Genomic DNA, 17,924 nt, shown 5'->3' on the forward strand with positions numbered 1-17,924 from the left:
CCAAACAACAAAATCAATAAAGTATAATGTTATAAATCAGGATAATTAATCAAAAACAACAAACAACAAACATAGCCCAGAAGCAAAATACAAAATCACCATTTGTGTGTGCATTCAGCCTTTTCTATCTGCATGTCACTGCAATTTTGGTCAAATTTCCTTTATAGATCCTACATTCAAAAACACAAAAATAATGTGAAGCAAAGAATCAGGCTAACCTTGCACCACTGCAGCACAAACAGCACTAAATGCACAGTTTGATTATAATATTTAAGGTACTGGTAAATGCATATGTTGACATTTGGTGAGATCTTTCCTCATATTGTAGGTTTAACTCCCTTTAACAGCCATAGTTCCTTTAAGTTACTTTGCAGACCATGGCGTAACAGTAACATAGAAAATCCTTGTCTCTCCAACTAGTCAACTATTAACTCTGAAAAACAGGTTTTCAAAGACTTCTTTCAAAGCGCATCAACTGGTTTACTCTGGAAAAGTTCAAGTTTATTCATGGAAATAACAGATGAGAAACAATCTCACCATAGTCCATTTTTAATTGCTTTTGATCACATCACATGATCTTCATCCACAATTAGATGTTTGATGACAACTGCCAATGCTGATAAAGATGATGTGAAATGATCAAAAGCTCCAGAAAAGGCCACTAAATGGACCTGGATGATGGTTGTTTTCTCATGTTTGTATCATATGAGCAACACTTCCTCACAGTGAGTACTTTGGATACATCAGTCTTACATGTACTTGGACTATTTTTTCCACTTGTGGTGTCGAGTATTTCTTCCAGCAGTGGTTAGTACCATGTAGGTCCAAAGCATCCCCTAAACATCACATGACAAATAGCAGGAATCGTTCCCTAAATGCATCACGCATAAAAAATAAAAAATAAAAAAACACTGCAGGACTGAGTGACGTGTTCTGACGTCATGTCTCGGGAGGGGGGTGCGAAATATGATGCTGCACGTGGTGCACGTGGTCTGTTGTTTACTTCTTCCAGGAAAGCTGGAAGTGCTGCAGGAAAGGAGGTGGTGGAGGGGGGCCCGGAAAGATTGTGAAACAGCTTTCCTGGATAGAGTTACTCAGCATTTGAAAAGCGACACTAACGCCGGGTAAAATGCGTTGAGTTGAATCCATCCTCGTTTCTTCCCTCTTCAAAGGCTCCTTTAAAACAGCGCGAGACCTCGACAGTACGTATTGTTTTGTTTTCAGAGCTCGTGCGGTGTTGTCTTTGCCCTTTTTGTTCTCGGAGTTCAAGTTCAAGCGTTCAAAGTGCTGTCAACAAAGCTGTACAGCCTTGAACGTAGCAGTCAGCTGCTTTCGTGCTGTTTTTTTTTGTTTGTTTGTTGTAGCTGAAGCGATGAGAATATTGTTTTCTGTTGAACTGTTGAGCTACAAGCTGAAAACAAACAAAAAAAAACCCCAGCTAAACTGGTGCACAAACATGTTTTTGGCTATGCTTAATTTAGTTAGAACACTATGTTGGCATCATTTTACAGTATGTAGCTGAGGGACGCCAAACATTTGAAGCTATGTATTATTTTTGTTGCTTCATAACCAAACTGCTTAGTCAGTTATTCTATTTTATTTTTTGTTTTTGTTTTTACCTCCCAGACAAACACTAGAATGCCTCAGCTTGGAAGCCTGTTCACCCAGTTTCATCTCGGCTCCAAAGCTTCAGAAAGTGCTCAAAGCCAATGCCCACATCAAGCGCCAGCACTGCCTGACTTTTTACAACACGTCAGGTAAGTTTTGTGTAAACTTAGAACTTGTCTTTTAGTCTGTATTTTAATAATAAACCCACTAAGAACAGTCACCCAACTCTGCAATTCACCCATAGCACCCCCCATGGTGAGTTTTAGCATCTTTCAGCTCATTGTTTTGATTTTACGGCCTCCATATTTCTGTTTTGCTCTCATCGATATTCCAATAATAAACCTACTGTGTGCTACCTGCCCAACACCAATCAGCACAAACACAAAGTTGGCAACTAGCTGATGAATATAATGAAGCATTTAGCAGTTAGACTTCAAATGAATGCTAATGTTGATGTGTGTCAGGCAACTATTTGCCAATATTAGACAATAATAAGTCAACGCTGTGTTTGCAGCTTGTTCTACTGCCCGAAAGTAGCCAAAATAAAATCAACTGATCAAATGTTTATTTTAATTTTTATGCATTTTTATGAATCTAATCGAATATATTTTATCTCTGTGCATTCCCTTTTCAGGAAACTTACCGGGCTGAGAAAGGAAGATGTTTACTGCAATCTGCGGATCCCTGACCAGTTTCAGAAAACCAACGACGACATCAACATTGTTATCTTCACAGGTTGGTATCTAGAAGAAAAATGGCATTTCATAATAAAGTTGGGCAACAAATCAATATAATAATGACCTTACGGACATGGTATAGGATTCAGTGTTATCTGAATGTTCAGATTTCTAGTTACATTTTGACTTCTTATAGTAGGAAAAGCACACATGTTATTACTAATAACATTAACAGTGGCTATGTTCTATTGTCGTGTCCCAGTAGGCCCTGACAGTGTCACTAGGATGCTCAAGCTTATGTGGTATTACATTACTTCTAAATAGTTCTCAGTCTGTAAATCTTTGCTTGGAGTAATGCTTTTTTTCATTTTTTACCCAGGTCAGGGGATCTTCTGCATAGATGTAAAACCCTGGAGAGGCACAGTGTCCGCTCACAACCAAAACTGGCATGTGCAAGTGAAAGAAGAGGACCAAAACTTTACCAATACCCGCATCGAGCAGACTGAAGATCCCCTCAAAGCTATCATGGTAAAAAAAAAAAAAAGACACATTTATCTGAAATGTTCAAATACCATCATTAAAACCTAAATGTCAAACTGTCTGGCACACTTGTGTCCAAGGTCCAATCAATTGTCCAGTACATTGTTTTCATCCGGCCCGGGTTAAGAGATTGTGAGTCACCGTAACAATTTATATGGAAATTTCAAACACTACAACAGGGCTTCCTAAACTTCCCAAGTGGTCGCTCTTTATTCGAAGGGCCATAATTATGTTCACGCGGGGGCGGGGGTGAAAGCAGGCAGGTGCCTAAACACAGCTGTCACCTTATGTGCCTGTGTCTGTGAGGGGTCATACATTTCCATCTCTATAGATGACAGAAGCAAACACACACAGCATTATTTAAACAGTTCTGCTTGAAATTGGACATATTAACACATATTAATATACACAAAGCAGATACAGCTCAGCTGTCTGTGCCAAAATAAAGTTGTATAACTTCTTAAAATGGTTCCTTTTTGAGAAAAAAGTGGATCGTGAAGCATCGTGTGTTGGCGCATGCTGACAAATTTGTGTCCCAACTCTCAGGCTTGTCTACCAACAGAATATTCACAGACAACAATTTGACAACTCTTTGTTATATCATTGTAAATTCAGCATATCTCTTGGACAAAACAAGCTGATTCAAACAATTTGCTTACAATTTACTTTGCTTTAAAGCTCCAGTGTGTCAGATTTAGGGCACTCTATTTATAGAATAGTAAATTACAGTGTTAGTCACCTGGAAATAAGAATCTTTACAGTTTTGTTGACTTTTATATCTACAGGTGGTGTGAGTTCGATATTTTGAACCATGTTGCTACAGTAGCCCAGAATGGACAAACCAAACACTGACTCCATAGTTTCTCCTTCATGCTAGGAAGGAGAGGGTGAGGCGAGGGGATTGCAACCAGCAGCTACACTGCTAAATGATACTAAATCCTACACACTGGTCCAGTTTTTCTACAAAACCAGCTTTAAATGAGCAAGAATAAAAACGTCTCAAGTGTTAAATATTGTTCAAGGACAAGCAGGCCTAAAAATAGTCAGCACCAGCTGTCAGTACTAAAAATAAAAAAGTATTGATTGGTACCCAGCTTTGGTGATGGCCCATTTTTAGACTCCTTACATAGTTTAATGATTAATCTAAAACTAATTGAGAGATGAATCAGTAATGAAAATAACCACCACTTTCATCTCTACATCCTTCTCCTCTAGACCAAGACGGCTAACTTATGTGGCCACTTGAAGAGGAGTGGAGTGTCTGTGCGTCAAAGCCTCTTCTTCTCCAGGGTTATCTTCCTCTCTCCAGACTGTGAGCTGGATAAGGAGCTGAAGAAGAAAAGGGAGCTGGTCTCCCACAGCCAGATAGATGACTTCCTCAGATCCTTCAGGGAGGGCTACATAGCCTGGATATCAGATGCACTGACTCCCTCCTGGCTCTCTGGTGAGTAGATATACATTTATATATGAGGAATTCACTTGATGTTGTAATAAACTGCAAAAATCTACATCTTAGCATGTAAATAAGGTCTGTCCTAAAACATGTGAAGAAATCTGCTAGTGCACACTGTTTCAACCTCTCTAGACTGTGCACTAATACAAAGAAAAGTCTGTTTTGAGTTAGTGTAAGTGTTTCGCTTCATTCTAGTTCAGTGGTTATTCTCAATTTTGAAACAGCTGAATCATAATGGGGGACCTTTGTTATGTCATTCCATCTCTTTCTTCCTTTATTTTCTGTCATGTATCTCCCGGTGAGTCTAAAAAAGATACGAAATACTCCAATTACTCAAAAGAAATGATAAACCAGCTGACCTTACAGATTTTTCTTTTTAGGAATCAACAACTTGACCTATGATCAATTTCATCTTGTAATATGATCAAATGGAGCAGGCTTGTGACAGGTCAACTTGTTTTTATGTTGTTGTTTTTTTTTGGTTTTTTTTGCAGGTCATCTGTCGTACAGGCAGATGGAGTCGGTGCGGGAGGTCCTGAAGGGGGTGGGAACGTGGGATCTGATGCGACTGCACTGTGGCGAGCAGCTCAAAGGAGACTACCACGGCTGCCAGTACATCGCGCTCGACCGCCAGGAGACAGACACGCTCGAGTTTTCCAGAGTCAAGATCCTGTCAGCTGATTCGCTGTGGGCCCTGCTGGGACACGCTCCTCAGGTCAGTCAACTGCACTGGCTCTCTGATGAGCTACCAGGATCAGACGTACTGTCGATAAATGAGGGTTAAACGAACCAGTAGACCAGCAGGTGGCAGTAGTGTGTTATGACTGTCTCACTCAATTTTCAGTGCTTTCCTTCATGTTCTGGGAACTGGAAAATCACCGGAGACAGAAAACAATTAGGGCAAATTTGTAATTAACAAATATCAGGATATTATTGTATCAGATTAAATTATTACAATACATTTTTTTGTATTCAATTAAAGAAAATTTCAGTTTTTACAGCTTTTTACCACACCACAGAGAGTCCAGCTAATTACAGGTTTTATTTATTTAGAAGTATTTAGATGTTTAGCGCTCCTTTTTCCAAATCAATCTTTAGTCCACAGTCTCGAAAAGGCAGAACAGCATTTTTTTTAAAACCCTGTTTAGCTACCGCCACTCCAGTGTGCTCTCAGATCATTTCCATGAACGCTCCTCGTGTTAATTACTGCCTTAACTCTTCAGCTTTTTATTGAGGTAAGTAATTCTAGTTGCCTGCGAGGTACTCATTAGCTCACTTGATTGAATCAAGGCAATTGCACAGTCTAAAAAGCCTCCTTTGAGCTTATTCACGTTCTCAGGTAGGTTGACGTTTTTTGGATTATTTGTGTTTGTTTTATTTCAAGGTAATGACCGGATTTGGCTAATTAGCTCCACGCTCTCTCTCCAGGTGGCATGAAAGGATGTTTTAACTGTCACTGTGGCAATGAATGTAAAGGTTACAGAAGCTGAATCTGAGTGATTACGATATTTACACAAAATTAGTGTTGTTTTTCAGTGACATTTCTACCCCAAAACATACACAGACCATGAATTAGAATCAAATAAATGTTAGACACACAAAGGTCAGAGCTCTTCAGGTCCAGTGAGTATGACCCCTCAGCATCCATTACAGATTTCACACCCAGCCTCAGCACCCAAACACTCTGGGCTTTCCTTACAGACTCCACTAAGGCTTTAGTCCCCCCCACCCACCAACATCCAGACTGTATGTACTCTTCCCCCTTCGCCTCCAGCTGCTGTGTATTTGATACATGACCCAACAATCATTAGACAGTCTCCAGTGGGCCCTTTTCTAGCCCAAGGGGACACACACGGCGACAACAAAATATATTATTTTCAAAGAAATATTTGTAAATGGAGGCAGCGTGAGGTGAACCTCCTCCCCATATTTCACAAAGAAATGTGTCACGAAGAATATATGGTTAATATTCTGTTGAAGTTCAAATACAATAGACAGGCCTATAAATTTGTTTGCATTGTCAAATTTGAGGTATTCATCTCTAATAACTACCAGGAAAATGTTGTTTTGCCATTGGATTTGTATAATAAACTTAAGTAAAACATTTAGCTCCATTGAACTCCATGACTGTGTCACCCTCTGTCAAAAAAAAAAGAAAAAGAAAAGATCTTTGCTCGTGTGCAGCAGCTGCGAGGGGATGCTTGGGGGGTTGGCAAAGAAACTTGATAGCTCCCCCAGGCGTATTTTCAGAGCCCAGAAATAATGCATCCTTTTGATTTGTTACTTGTAAACACACGGTGTAGAAGATCTGCGATATGACCCGCAGTTTCACTCCGGCATCTGTTTAGTTGTAAGAAGTGGCACCAGATGCATCCACAAAGCCACCGTAGAAGCACTAGGTGTGTTTTCCGTGGGCTCACAGTCAATTACTCTGCGGAGAATGGGATGTCTACATGTCCCCAAAGTGGAGAATGATTGAGTAGAGTGGCTGTAATTTATTAATTATGGTCTATATTCTTAGACCACGGTTCTGGCTTCATTCAATTTGTATGGATTGAGGGGTAATTATGGTGTGTGCATGTGTGTGCATGTGTGTGTGTGTGTGTGTTAGAGAGAGAGAGGGAGAGCGAAAGAGCTAAAGATCTATTCATGTCATAATTTCAAGTGCAGGTTACTTATGTTGTTCATCTTCATGTCGTCTCCTCTTGTGAAATTTGACTGTTTCATAAGGTCTTTGTACCAGTTTATATAATGAGATTTATTCAGGAGGACCCGAAATGGAACCCCTGTGTTTTTTTTAAAAAAAGGGAAAAAGTCTCTTTACTCATGTTCAAAATATAGGATGTCTACTAATTGCATAGCTGAGAAACAACAATTGAGTTCCTTCGACCGTGACTTGACTACACCAGCCTGACCAGCTGATTAATAGCAAAGCCACCAGCCCAAAAGCTGCAAATTTACAGACAACATCACGGCTAACAAATAATCAGACCTCGGTTACCGGAGATACATCTCGTCTCTCTGACTGGCTGCAGATTCCACACAGATGCGGCTTGTTAATTTAACATTCCTCTCTGTTTGGCCATCTCCCAGGCTGCACGCGTCACAGGCCCGTAATGGACAGGCTGGTGCGCCTGGTGCTTAGCACAGAAAAGACGGAGAGGGGAGACATCAACTGCTTTGTGGTGATAATGAATGGAGGCACACAAAAGGCCAGGAGCTGGCCATTTACAAAGCCTACAAATTCTGCTGCCTAAATAGATGATATTGGCAGCCACTGTGGCTTTTTGGTCTCTTTTTTTTATGGAGAGAAAAACGTATTCAGCCATTTAAAGAAAATATGTAGTACCCATTACTATTAATTATTAGTCAGGTACAATAAATATGCTCTGAACATGCTGTATAAAATGTAATTTTCTGTCCCTATAGAACAAAATAATCTATGTGAACAGTACATGGTCTGTAATTTCCCTAAAAGCCTGTGTACTTCTGAATGGATGTTGTTTGGACACGTAAGTCAAATCACGAGTTCACTGTTCATCACATTCATCAAGAACCAAACTAAATTTGGTGGAAGGATGATTTCTGGACCGAAGAAAAGTTTCAAAGAAAAGTTTTCGGAGGAATTTCTAGAAAGAAAGATCTATCAGTTGCACAGCATTTTTCAACAAAAAAAAAAGAAAGAAAGAAAATTGTGGGTAAATTATCATGATGTTCAGACTTCTGTAATTGCAGCGTCGCTCTCGAAAGGAAACTGGAATTGGAAATCATTTGCACCAAAGTGTGTGTAGGAAGCTACAGAGGAAAGCTAACCATGCAATTACGCATGAGAAGAGTGCTGCAGAATCACAAGTGTCTATAATGAACTAGTGAAGACACCAGCACTTATACAGTGGAAGGCAATGATAAAAGCTGCCTTGTAATAGCGTGTGATTAAACTTGGTAAAAAATCTATTTTTTTCACTGGAGCACTAAGCCACTGTGAAGAGTCCCGTGGAGAGATTCTGCATCTGTCAATTTGAAGATGACTCAATGTGTTTCCTCCAAATTCATCACCCGGCATGCAATACCAGTCATTTTAAAGGGCTCTTCAAGCGCTCTTTTGTTAATTTAGTTAAACATCAACCGGTAGAGTTCATGTTTTACACAGTCGTACTTAACACAGGTGGAGATTGAGTTTCAGTAAATGTGAATACATGTTTAAAATAAAGCTCCAAGCCATTAATATTCATTACAAAATAATTTCTTTGAATGTGGAATGAGCTGTGCAAGACACACAGTAGGTAATACTATCTGTGGTACCTGGAAATATTTTATGATTATACTGTTATATTGTATTCTGCATGGATTATATCAAAGAAGCTTGGCTCGTACTATGATATTTAATAAGAAGATTTCAGTGTACTCTACATTTGGAATTCATTTTATTATTAATAGCAGAATCTTGGTAAACGACAAGAGCTGAAATGATCAGATGATTAGTCAATGGACAGTAAATGAAGCAGCCGCTTTTTCCAGCATTTTTTAAGCAAATACATTAAATATTTTCTGGCTCCAGCTTGTCAAACACGAGGATTAAAGGCTTTTCTTTGTCACATATAATAGTAAACTGAATATTTTTGAGCTTTTGACAGTTAGTTGGAAGCAATCTGACAACATCACATTCGGTTCTTTGGAACTGTGATCAGCATTTTTTAAAACTATTTTCTAGCATTTTATAGAGAAATTTATTAATTAAGAAAAAATGCTCAGATTAATCTGTAATAAAATTAATCGTTAGTTGCAGCCATAATGATATGATCTTATCGCAGTGGCTCCACAGAAACACAATAAATGATCATACTGAATTATTGCAGACTTTTGCAATGGCATATTTAATAAGACCATAAAGGCTTCATACAAGATTTTTCCAATTAATGATTCTCAGACATCATTGAATTTGGCATCAAATGCTGGATTTAGTATCTAACAGAAAGTTTTCTTTGGTCACTGGCCAAGATGTTAATTTTATCTTGGTAAGCTCAGCTATTTGTTTTGGGGATTCAGGATATTACAGTGATCCCCACAGTATAGGTACTAAGATATGATCAATAGGGATTCATGAATAATGAAGAGGCCGAGTGGAGCTGAGACACTTAATTACAGTTTCAAAAGCCATTCTCGTTAATTGAGGAGAATAAAGGTGGTGAAGTGGACTGAATAGCAACATTAGATTTTTTTTATTTTTTATTATACAGCAAAACCCACAGTGACTGTTTAAAAAAAACAAAAACAAAAAAAACACCAGCTGGTAATTCTACAAGTTCAAACTGTTTCTGACATTTAATGTCAGAGTTTATTTTGTGTGCTCTCGGTCCATTTCCTCTGACCACCTGTGAGCAGACTATCGTTCTTTTAATGTGAAGGCTAATATGCTGCATATCCAGACAGTGTGCGGCCACTGTGTGCAGCAGATACAGTATATAATTGACAGCCCTGCCATCTGTTACAGTTATGTGAAATTATGGATAAACTAGTTAACAGACACTTTGGCCCATTGTCTGTTGTTTTGATAATCACCCTTAATAACGGACGGCATCAATATGGTCTTTAAACCTGATTTGGGAGTTAATGGAGTCAGATGGGGGCAGTCAGTGTATGCTCTGGGGGTAATGCTGTTAGAGATGTTTGTAAAGAGCAAATTAAATCAGTCATAGATTGTGCCCTCTCAAGTCAGCCAGACAACCAGACCCATTGAGGAGAAAAAAGAGGGGGATTCATATTTGAACCTCTTGCAGAAAATGCACTTATGTGGATGGAAATAAAGTCAGAGCTGGGTGAATGGATGTAAATGGTTATTGCAGAGAGTCTAATGGCTTCCTGTTAGCTGAGGCAGGTTGGTTGGAGGCAGAGACGTAGCTATTCAGAACTTAACCAGCCATATTTTTGCGTTCATGACTTTAGACAAATGTGGTTACTGACGTAAATGGTAATGTCACCAAAGCAGAGTTTAGGCATCTTAATAGATGATCCACATCTGGAGCACGTTCAGTTATGATGTTTTATTATCATGCTGTTGGACTCATACCATCCCGGGAATTCATTTGCTCTCCTCTTACGCTGAAACAATTTGTTTATTGGTCAAGAGAAAATGATTCAACTGTATAATAATAGATTAATCAGTGAAGCGTTTTATCAGGGAAAAGTGTTGAACATTTACTGGATCTATATTCTCAAACATCAAAGGGATTTTCTGCTTTTCTCTGTCTCATATCATTATAAAATTTAATACATGCAATTTTTAGATCTAACTTTGGCCTCTGTGAAGATGTGACATGCAGATTTAACCTTTTTTAATCAGTTAATTGAACAAAAACAAGCTACTTGTAATAATAAAACAGCATCTTCTCATTTCAACAGGTAGCAGTGAAAAGATTTATTCTTTGTATTTATGCAAATCAGTCTGCTAAAATTATTAAACCGAACCAATTTGCTCTGGTTTCAGCAATGTGACACTAATACCACTGTCAAAATATGGATATTATGACTACCACTGCTAATGTCACCTCTACTGTGACTACTTCTACTTTTACAGTAATCATTAACACTACTGAGTGTGCTCAGCACTGTCAGCACTGAGATAAGTAAACACATTTATAACCTGTTCAGTTTTTTTTTTTTTTCAATCTATTGCACTGCTGGTCTGACTGCTTAGACGATAGGGAGACACCATATATTTTTTTTTTAGGTTTCAGGTACGTTTCAAGTATACTTTGAGTACACTCATTGTACCTGGAATATTTTCATGACAGGGAGTTTCTTTTTTTTTTAAATGACCACAATGTCTAAAAACAGTCGAGTCTAACCCATTAATACATACTTTATATGTAACTTTTCGCAGTATATGCAGCACGTCGTGCTAATGCCCACGCTTTGGCACGGTGGGTGGTGAAAGGTGTTTTTATTCCCAATGAAAGACATTAAATTTTAACATCTATTAAAAGGTATTTTTTCAGTTCACAACTCTTGTTTTCAGGTATTTTGTCTTGTTTAAGAGTAATGTTAAAAGCATAATTCTGCTGTCCAGTGTTGCATGTTATTTATATTGAATATTTGTTCATGAATTTACACAAGTGTGGTTTCCAAAAATCATCTATCAAGTCCAAAAAGGAAAAAAAGTAATAATCTATCTTCAATTATATCCCCAACTTGAAGAATCTAACTTCATCAAATCGATAATCCAGGGATTCACGCCGCACTCAGCAGGTTGTTAATTTATTCACCCAGTGAGCCAAACCACACAGCGTTTACCTAATTGCCGTGTTAAATCCAGCCGAAATGACAGCGAACCACTTTTGGTCCGATTCCATCGCATTTGGCTCGTTGACAAAGATGTTTGGTGCGCCAGAGGTGTGTTACTCAGTGTTCCTCCCCATCTGTGTCTGGTGAGACATGGCGTGGAACAAAGAGCCCGTCGTCTGAAGCTGGTGTGGCGTTACGCTCACTCAGAGTTCACCTGAAACACTGCACCCATGGCTCCAGGTAACAGCCCCTGCTGACTGATACCCCGCTGGGATTCTTTGACTTTATCAGAGAAAGAATCTGAACTTTGTGAATGGCAATACATGCAGGTGGTGACACGTCCCTACCCAATTACACAGTTCCTCACATTATTCATGTTTGTCAGACCTGTCAGACCTTTTTATCACAAATAATCACATTTGTACTGAAACATTTAGTTGATCTACAGATGTTCAAGTCCATGATGCAAGTTTATTAGTTTTATAAGTAATTTGGGATCTCTGAATCGTCATTACACCAAACCAAGTGAGAATCTGTACCACAAACATCCCTACAGGTAGAAGATAAGGAAAGCAGTGAGACGCCATCAGGTATTTGTAAGGAGATGTGTTGGATTGAGAATGAGCTGTCGTCTTGAGTTTAAGAGGGTAAAAGGTGAACAGTGAACCAGAGGCAGGATTTATGACTATTAGCAGACGGTAAATAAGAGGACGGAGTTTGTCTCGTTGAAATGTGAGGAGTGATGTCATTCACACGACTGCCCCGACACAGAAAGTGAGAGGGAGAACAGGGGTAGACACCGTTAGGTGAGCTATCAGCCCTTTGTGTGACACCCAACCTTAGCCCCAAGGGTCCTGTCCTCGCCATGAAGTGCTACACACACACAAATTCAGGCCTGTCTGTACTTGAAATAGTCAATATACATTCAAAAGTGAGACTTATTTCTTTCTATTAACTATTAATCTGGCTTATTGTGTGTGCAGCTGTGACACTGTGCATTACATTTCAAGTCCTAGATGCACTTTAAATTATTATTATTTTTTTTTTATGTAAGCAGCTCCTCTTTACTCTGTTCCTCTCCTGTACTTTAGATACAGTATCATCTTTAGCCTCAGACACTTGCCTCAAGTGGTTGAGAAGGTTACATGCAGTGACAGTTCCTGTACCTGACACACCACCTCTGCTGAGCAACACCTGGCAGGCACGTCGTCTAGACCACACAGAACTCCCCTCTATGAGTGTGTGCCAAAAAAACGGCAGGAAACTTCCTCCGTGTGTAGCAGTTAATCAAACTCAAACCTGTTTTTCTGTTTGTTGCATGCATAAATTTAGTTGTTAGTGTATTTATCGTTGCAGGGTGTTCCTGTTGATACAGGATATGTCAATATTAGCCGAAATGATTCTCCGCCATCTTGAATTGTTTGTCACCAGTCCTAAAAATATTTTTTTTGAAGCCTCCAAGAAATTGGAAAAGACTCCCAACTATTTTCCAATAATGGACTAGAAGTTATTGGATTTTACACATTTGTACAAACTGTAACCCATAAACTACTGAGCACATGATACAATTGCAACCAAATCAGATGTCATACTCTCATATCAACTCTGGAAGTTTGAGCTGTGCCTTTTGGATGATGCTGTAGAAAACAGGATATATTTTAATGTCTATGGATTATATTTTGCACAATTCATCCTCGTACAAAAACTTCTCAGACAGGATTTAGGTATTCCAAAACAAATCAGCATGATTGTCTGTCACTGTGCATATTTTGATGTGGATCTAGATCTAGGTGTAGATTTCTAAAATAACATTTAAAGGATCGTGCAGCCTTGACGTACCTAAATGCTCTTAGGCAGCGTGTGCGTTCGATAGCCTCTCCCGCTGCTCTTGCTGCATGAAGTGAATAGTTTTTCTACTTCTGTCCACCAGTATTGTGTCTGCATCCGCTGGCAGCGCCACAAAGATGGAAGTACTCATCTTTAGTTCCATTAAATTAGTTAATTGCTGATTATCAACTATTACATTTGGCTATGATTTGTTAGAATAATTCCTCTCTGATGTCTTTTGTGTTGGTTTATGTGCCTCTCTGCCACCAGCTGTCATGAAGCTATTTTTTCATGCATCCCAAATTAATAGACACTCACTCGTTCTGAAGTGTCTGATGCTTTTGTACTACAAGCCATGTGGCATTCGGCCAAGGCTGCAATATAAGACACAATTGTTACCTTTTTTTTTCCTCCCTGCTTTAATGCACAGTAATAAGTAAGTAAATGGCGGAAAGATGTGTGTCTGAAATCGCAGTGGCCTTTGTTGCAGATAATTAGGTTAGCAGCAAGAGTGTGCAGGTGTTGAGGGTGTGCTGTGTGCTCGTGTTGTGTTATCGACTTGCTCATATTCGTAGGCTGTCAGGGGTGTCGCACTTCCCATCAGCCCCAAAGCTCACCAACCTCTTCACTATTAAAATGATCACTTTCAATAGCAGACAAAGGAAAGAGGGAACATATCTAGTGCAGGGTATTTTCCCCACCTCTAATGCTTATCTGCCTTTTGATGTCGGCGTAATAAAAGGCCTATTGGGCTTCCACAATGACCTGCAAAATGGACAAGGGCCGATATACTGGGCTCTGACTGTCGCTACCATTAACTAAAAGGCCCAGACATTATGGAGAGCCAGGGGATGAAAGAACATGGAAAAAAAATAATAATTGAAAAATTGCCTAATGCTAAAGTGAAAGAAAATGGAACTGTGAAAAGGCACTGTAATATTCTGTTATCCCCTGTAAATGCAGCCAAACAAGAGATGCAGTGAGGCATTCATTTTGAAATGGATGTGGTTCAATTACCTGCATGTCTAAATCTAGTTAAGGCTTCCATTGTCAGGCTCAAACATAACAGGCAGTTTTGATGTAGTGTTAAAGCGTATTATGCCCTACAACCTACATAAAATCAAGAGAGGTATGACTCCATTCAAGATGTGGAGGGGGAATTAAAAAAGCTCACGGTGAAAACAAGGTTAATTTAATATTTATTCTGTTTCAGACTGCCGTTTGGATCACTGTTCCAAAAGAGTTGCTTAATATTTGTGTGGGGGTTTGGGAAAATTTGTTTATTTATTTGAAGATCATTTGAGTGAATGATTAATTGGTTCCTTCTTATCTTCCAGTAAAAGGAAAGTCATTTGTTTTACCATGTAATGCATAACATACACATATAGAGTTCATCTACAGGAAATTAATCAACTGTTTTGTTAATCGTTTGTGTCATTTTGTTTTTTGTTGGACTGTTTGTCTGTTTGTCTTAGAAATTGCTGTTTTTCAACAGTTAATACACAAACAATCCATTCCTCAAGAAAATAACCGGCAGATTAACTGGTAATGAAAATAATTGTTAGTTTCTGCAGCAAAGAAAAAAGGTAATTTGCATGTAAAAAGAAATGCTTACAATAGAAATCAAGGTTAAAACCAGGAAAAATCTGGATTTCTGCAGGTTGCATGACATATGTTTTCATGTATCTATCTTCTGTTATATGTTACTGTGATTTCTTTTTTTACATTTCAAGTTACCTCAAATTGAAACTGATGAATCAAACTTCATATGTGACCAAGTATTTGTTTAAAAAGAAATTTAATTTCAAACCAAATTTAACCTTCATCAAACCATCAAAACTATACTTTCTTTGTCAAAATGGACCTTGTTTGACAGAAATGTTTTATTTTACCCTTTATTTAACCCAATACCTCTGCCAACAAGACAGAATCAATAGTGGTCTTCAGTCCACAAGACTAGACTAAGCAGCAACTTGTACATGTGGAGGTCAATGGTGAAAGTCATGTGTCTGCCTATCTTTAGCCAGAGGTCAGGAGGTCTCAGTCAGGGTCATGACCCCCAGAAATGTCCAAGAACCGCACCTTGTATTTTTAGCCACTTGAAGACGCTCTGGTTTTATAACCTTAATTATCTGTATTTCTTCTTTACTTTTCTCTGTCCCACTCTGCAGGTAACAGTTAAAATGTACAAGCGTGGATCTCAGAGCTGGCTGGGTAAATCCCTGAACGCCACCGCCACCATCCCCTCCAACACTTTTGTGATCTTCAGGATTAGCGGGGAGGAAACGGATGCCAAAATCCCAGCAAACACCATTCACAGCATCACACTCAGCATGTGACAGTGTGTGTCGGTCAATAAAGAAGATTAGATGGCGCGGCAGGGGAGAGGAAGCATTTTGAATTACAAGTAACTAACCCTAACCCTAATCACGTTTTTACTGAGTGCCTTTGAATATGCAGTGTCTGTATTTTGTTATATTGTGCTAACACGAGTATTGAATGTCTTCAAGTGAGCATTTATTGTAAGAAAAAAAAAAAAGATTCTCCGCTCCACAGTGGCAATATTATGTTAATTCAATGGTTTCAGACAATTAGCCTGATTAACTTTCTATTGTTTTGAATTTCTAGGGTTGGCCCACACTTCACACTACCCATTAATGAATCGTTACGTTAGCTGATTGTGTCACGTCGGTTCAGAAATGAAGTGTTTAATGTGTTAATTGTGGTGGTTAAAAACTGTGGTGGCCTCTAGCACGACGAGGGCCAATCATGTTACTGCCTCTGTGAGTTTAGTGGGCGGTGATTTACGGTCTGTTTAGATGGTGTAACTGTAAGGTGCTTTATTAATATGCTCCACCGCACACGAGGAGATGATAACATATTCAAGAGTGCCCAGGCACAGCCACCAGCACCATTCATAACTGTGTCTGAGTCACTTTCCATCAGTTACCAGGCTTACACGGCTGCGCTAACAGCTAGCAATTGTATTTACTGTGCCTGGTAGTGGCCAAAATGAAGTTATTTCCATTAAGATATCAGTGCCTTTGGCTAATGCAATAGAAGGAGCTCTCTGTGTTGATGGTATCTCTTTGCATGGCATCTCTCTACCTGAAACATCATTACACTGTACTCAAGCTCCTCACTTTTTCAAATGTCTGTTTTAGTGTTTTACCTGAGGGGTCAGTTCATTGGTGGTTGCACAAACAGCCCTGTGTGGTTTGTATTTATAGCACATGTTTTTTGGACTGCTTGTTTTCAGATCTTGGTCAACATTGCTTGAATTTCTAAGTATGTTGATGAATTTATTCTCTTTGCATAAAAATTAAAGAGTGTCCTCAGGAACTGTTTGCTCCACAACACTTGACAAATAAAAAATGCTCACAATATTAGTCGACCTGGGGTTAGAGGGAAATTTCTATCTGTCGTTCTGGTTAGTGGTCAGTGCATGCAGGTTTTTACTGTAGTTTCATACACTTTAATATGAATATTTTGTTCAAAACTTCAAGCACTTTTAGCGTCAAGCCAACACAAGAAGCATGATTATTAACCATACTTTTCAATCGATTGATTCAAGCACGGTTGTTTTATTCATTGGTGTGTGTTTTTTTTAAATTATGGTATCATTAAGTGTTTTTATGTTTACATGTATTTGTACTAGCTGGTCTCAAAATAAAAAAATATTTGATGGTTTACATTATAAGGTGTCCTCTCCTGAGTTTCTTCCACCTCCAGATCTGCATGGTGCAAATGATCTGTAAAATCCAAAGTCATTTGTCACTACTGGGTCAGAAGGTTTCCTCGAAGCTTCGTTTGGGAGATGGAGGGCATCCATCAACAGCTCACTCTGCCCTTTGAAAGCATGCAGCACTTCTCTAGCGCGGTAAAAGACTGGATATTAGGAATGGTTGACTGGCCACGGAGACAATGCGAGCTCTGTTGGGCTGCGTGGTGGAGAGAAGGAGGGGAAGCTGAGCGGAAATGGACATGGAGATCAGACCAGAACATAGTGTGACAAGGTAACAAGGTAAACTGATCCAGGCTGCAATTCCTCTGGAAACTGAATCAATGAGAGTTCTGTTAAAATGGAAATCCTCCCGGATATCGAGTTATGGTGAATCTATAGCACAATAGAATCAGCTGTAAATATGTAGTTTTCTTTTGCAGTAAACATGTACATCATGCAACCTGCAGATACTTTAACCTTCTGTACATGTTTTGACATATAGAAAGGCTTGATGAAGGAAGTAAAGAACTAAAAGTCTTGACCTGCAGTAAGACCGTGTGTCCAACTCTGACCTTTTGCCATTCAGCACAGTCCCCAGGGCTGACAGGTCAGGTGACTGGTTTAACCTTTCCCTTTGTCCAGGACATGGAACTGTAGAGCAACTGCCTCAGCTACAGCCATTTAGCCAGAAATCCTGCTGTATTTATACGGGTCAGTACTCGAGGACATAACTGTTTTTCCTTTAACTTGCTTGAACACAGATTTAGTTTGACAGCCGAATTTCACGTTGAACAAACAGTTTGACCACATTACG

General features: G+C 39.1%; 1 protein-coding gene across 1 annotated transcript; it reads left to right on the forward strand.

The window, feature by feature from the left end:
- The first annotated feature begins 1,002 nt into the window (after positions 1-1,002).
- Positions 1,003-17,067, forward strand: si:zfos-911d5.4 (hypothetical protein). Its single transcript, XM_010750737.3, has 7 exons — positions 1,003-1,202; positions 1,627-1,757; positions 2,243-2,343; positions 2,665-2,813; positions 4,041-4,269; positions 4,773-4,993; positions 15,558-17,067. Exons 2-7 carry the CDS (start codon positions 1,639-1,641, stop codon positions 15,723-15,725), a joined length of 987 nt encoding a protein of 328 aa, XP_010749039.3. The 5' UTR covers positions 1,003-1,202; positions 1,627-1,638; the 3' UTR covers positions 15,726-17,067.
- Positions 17,068-17,924: the final 857 nt, after the last annotated feature.

This window comes from Larimichthys crocea, chromosome XVI (assembly GCF_000972845.2).
Source record: "Larimichthys crocea isolate SSNF chromosome XVI, L_crocea_2.0, whole genome shotgun sequence".
NCBI lineage: Eukaryota > Metazoa > Chordata > Actinopteri > Sciaenidae > Larimichthys > Larimichthys crocea.

Bases quoted from the DNA above. Each gene is read 5' to 3' on its own strand.
- si:zfos-911d5.4 (XM_010750737.3), top strand. From the start codon at position 1,639: ATGCCTCAGCTTGGAAGCCTGTTCACCCAGTTTCATCTCGGCTCCAAA. The intron at 2,814-4,040 runs GTAAAAAAAAAA...CTTCTCCTCTAG, and splicing joins ATCCCCTCAAAGCTATCATG to ACCAAGACGGCTAACTTATG. The intron at 4,994-15,557 runs GTCAGTCAACTG...CCCACTCTGCAG, and splicing joins TGCTGGGACACGCTCCTCAG to GTAACAGTTAAAATGTACAA.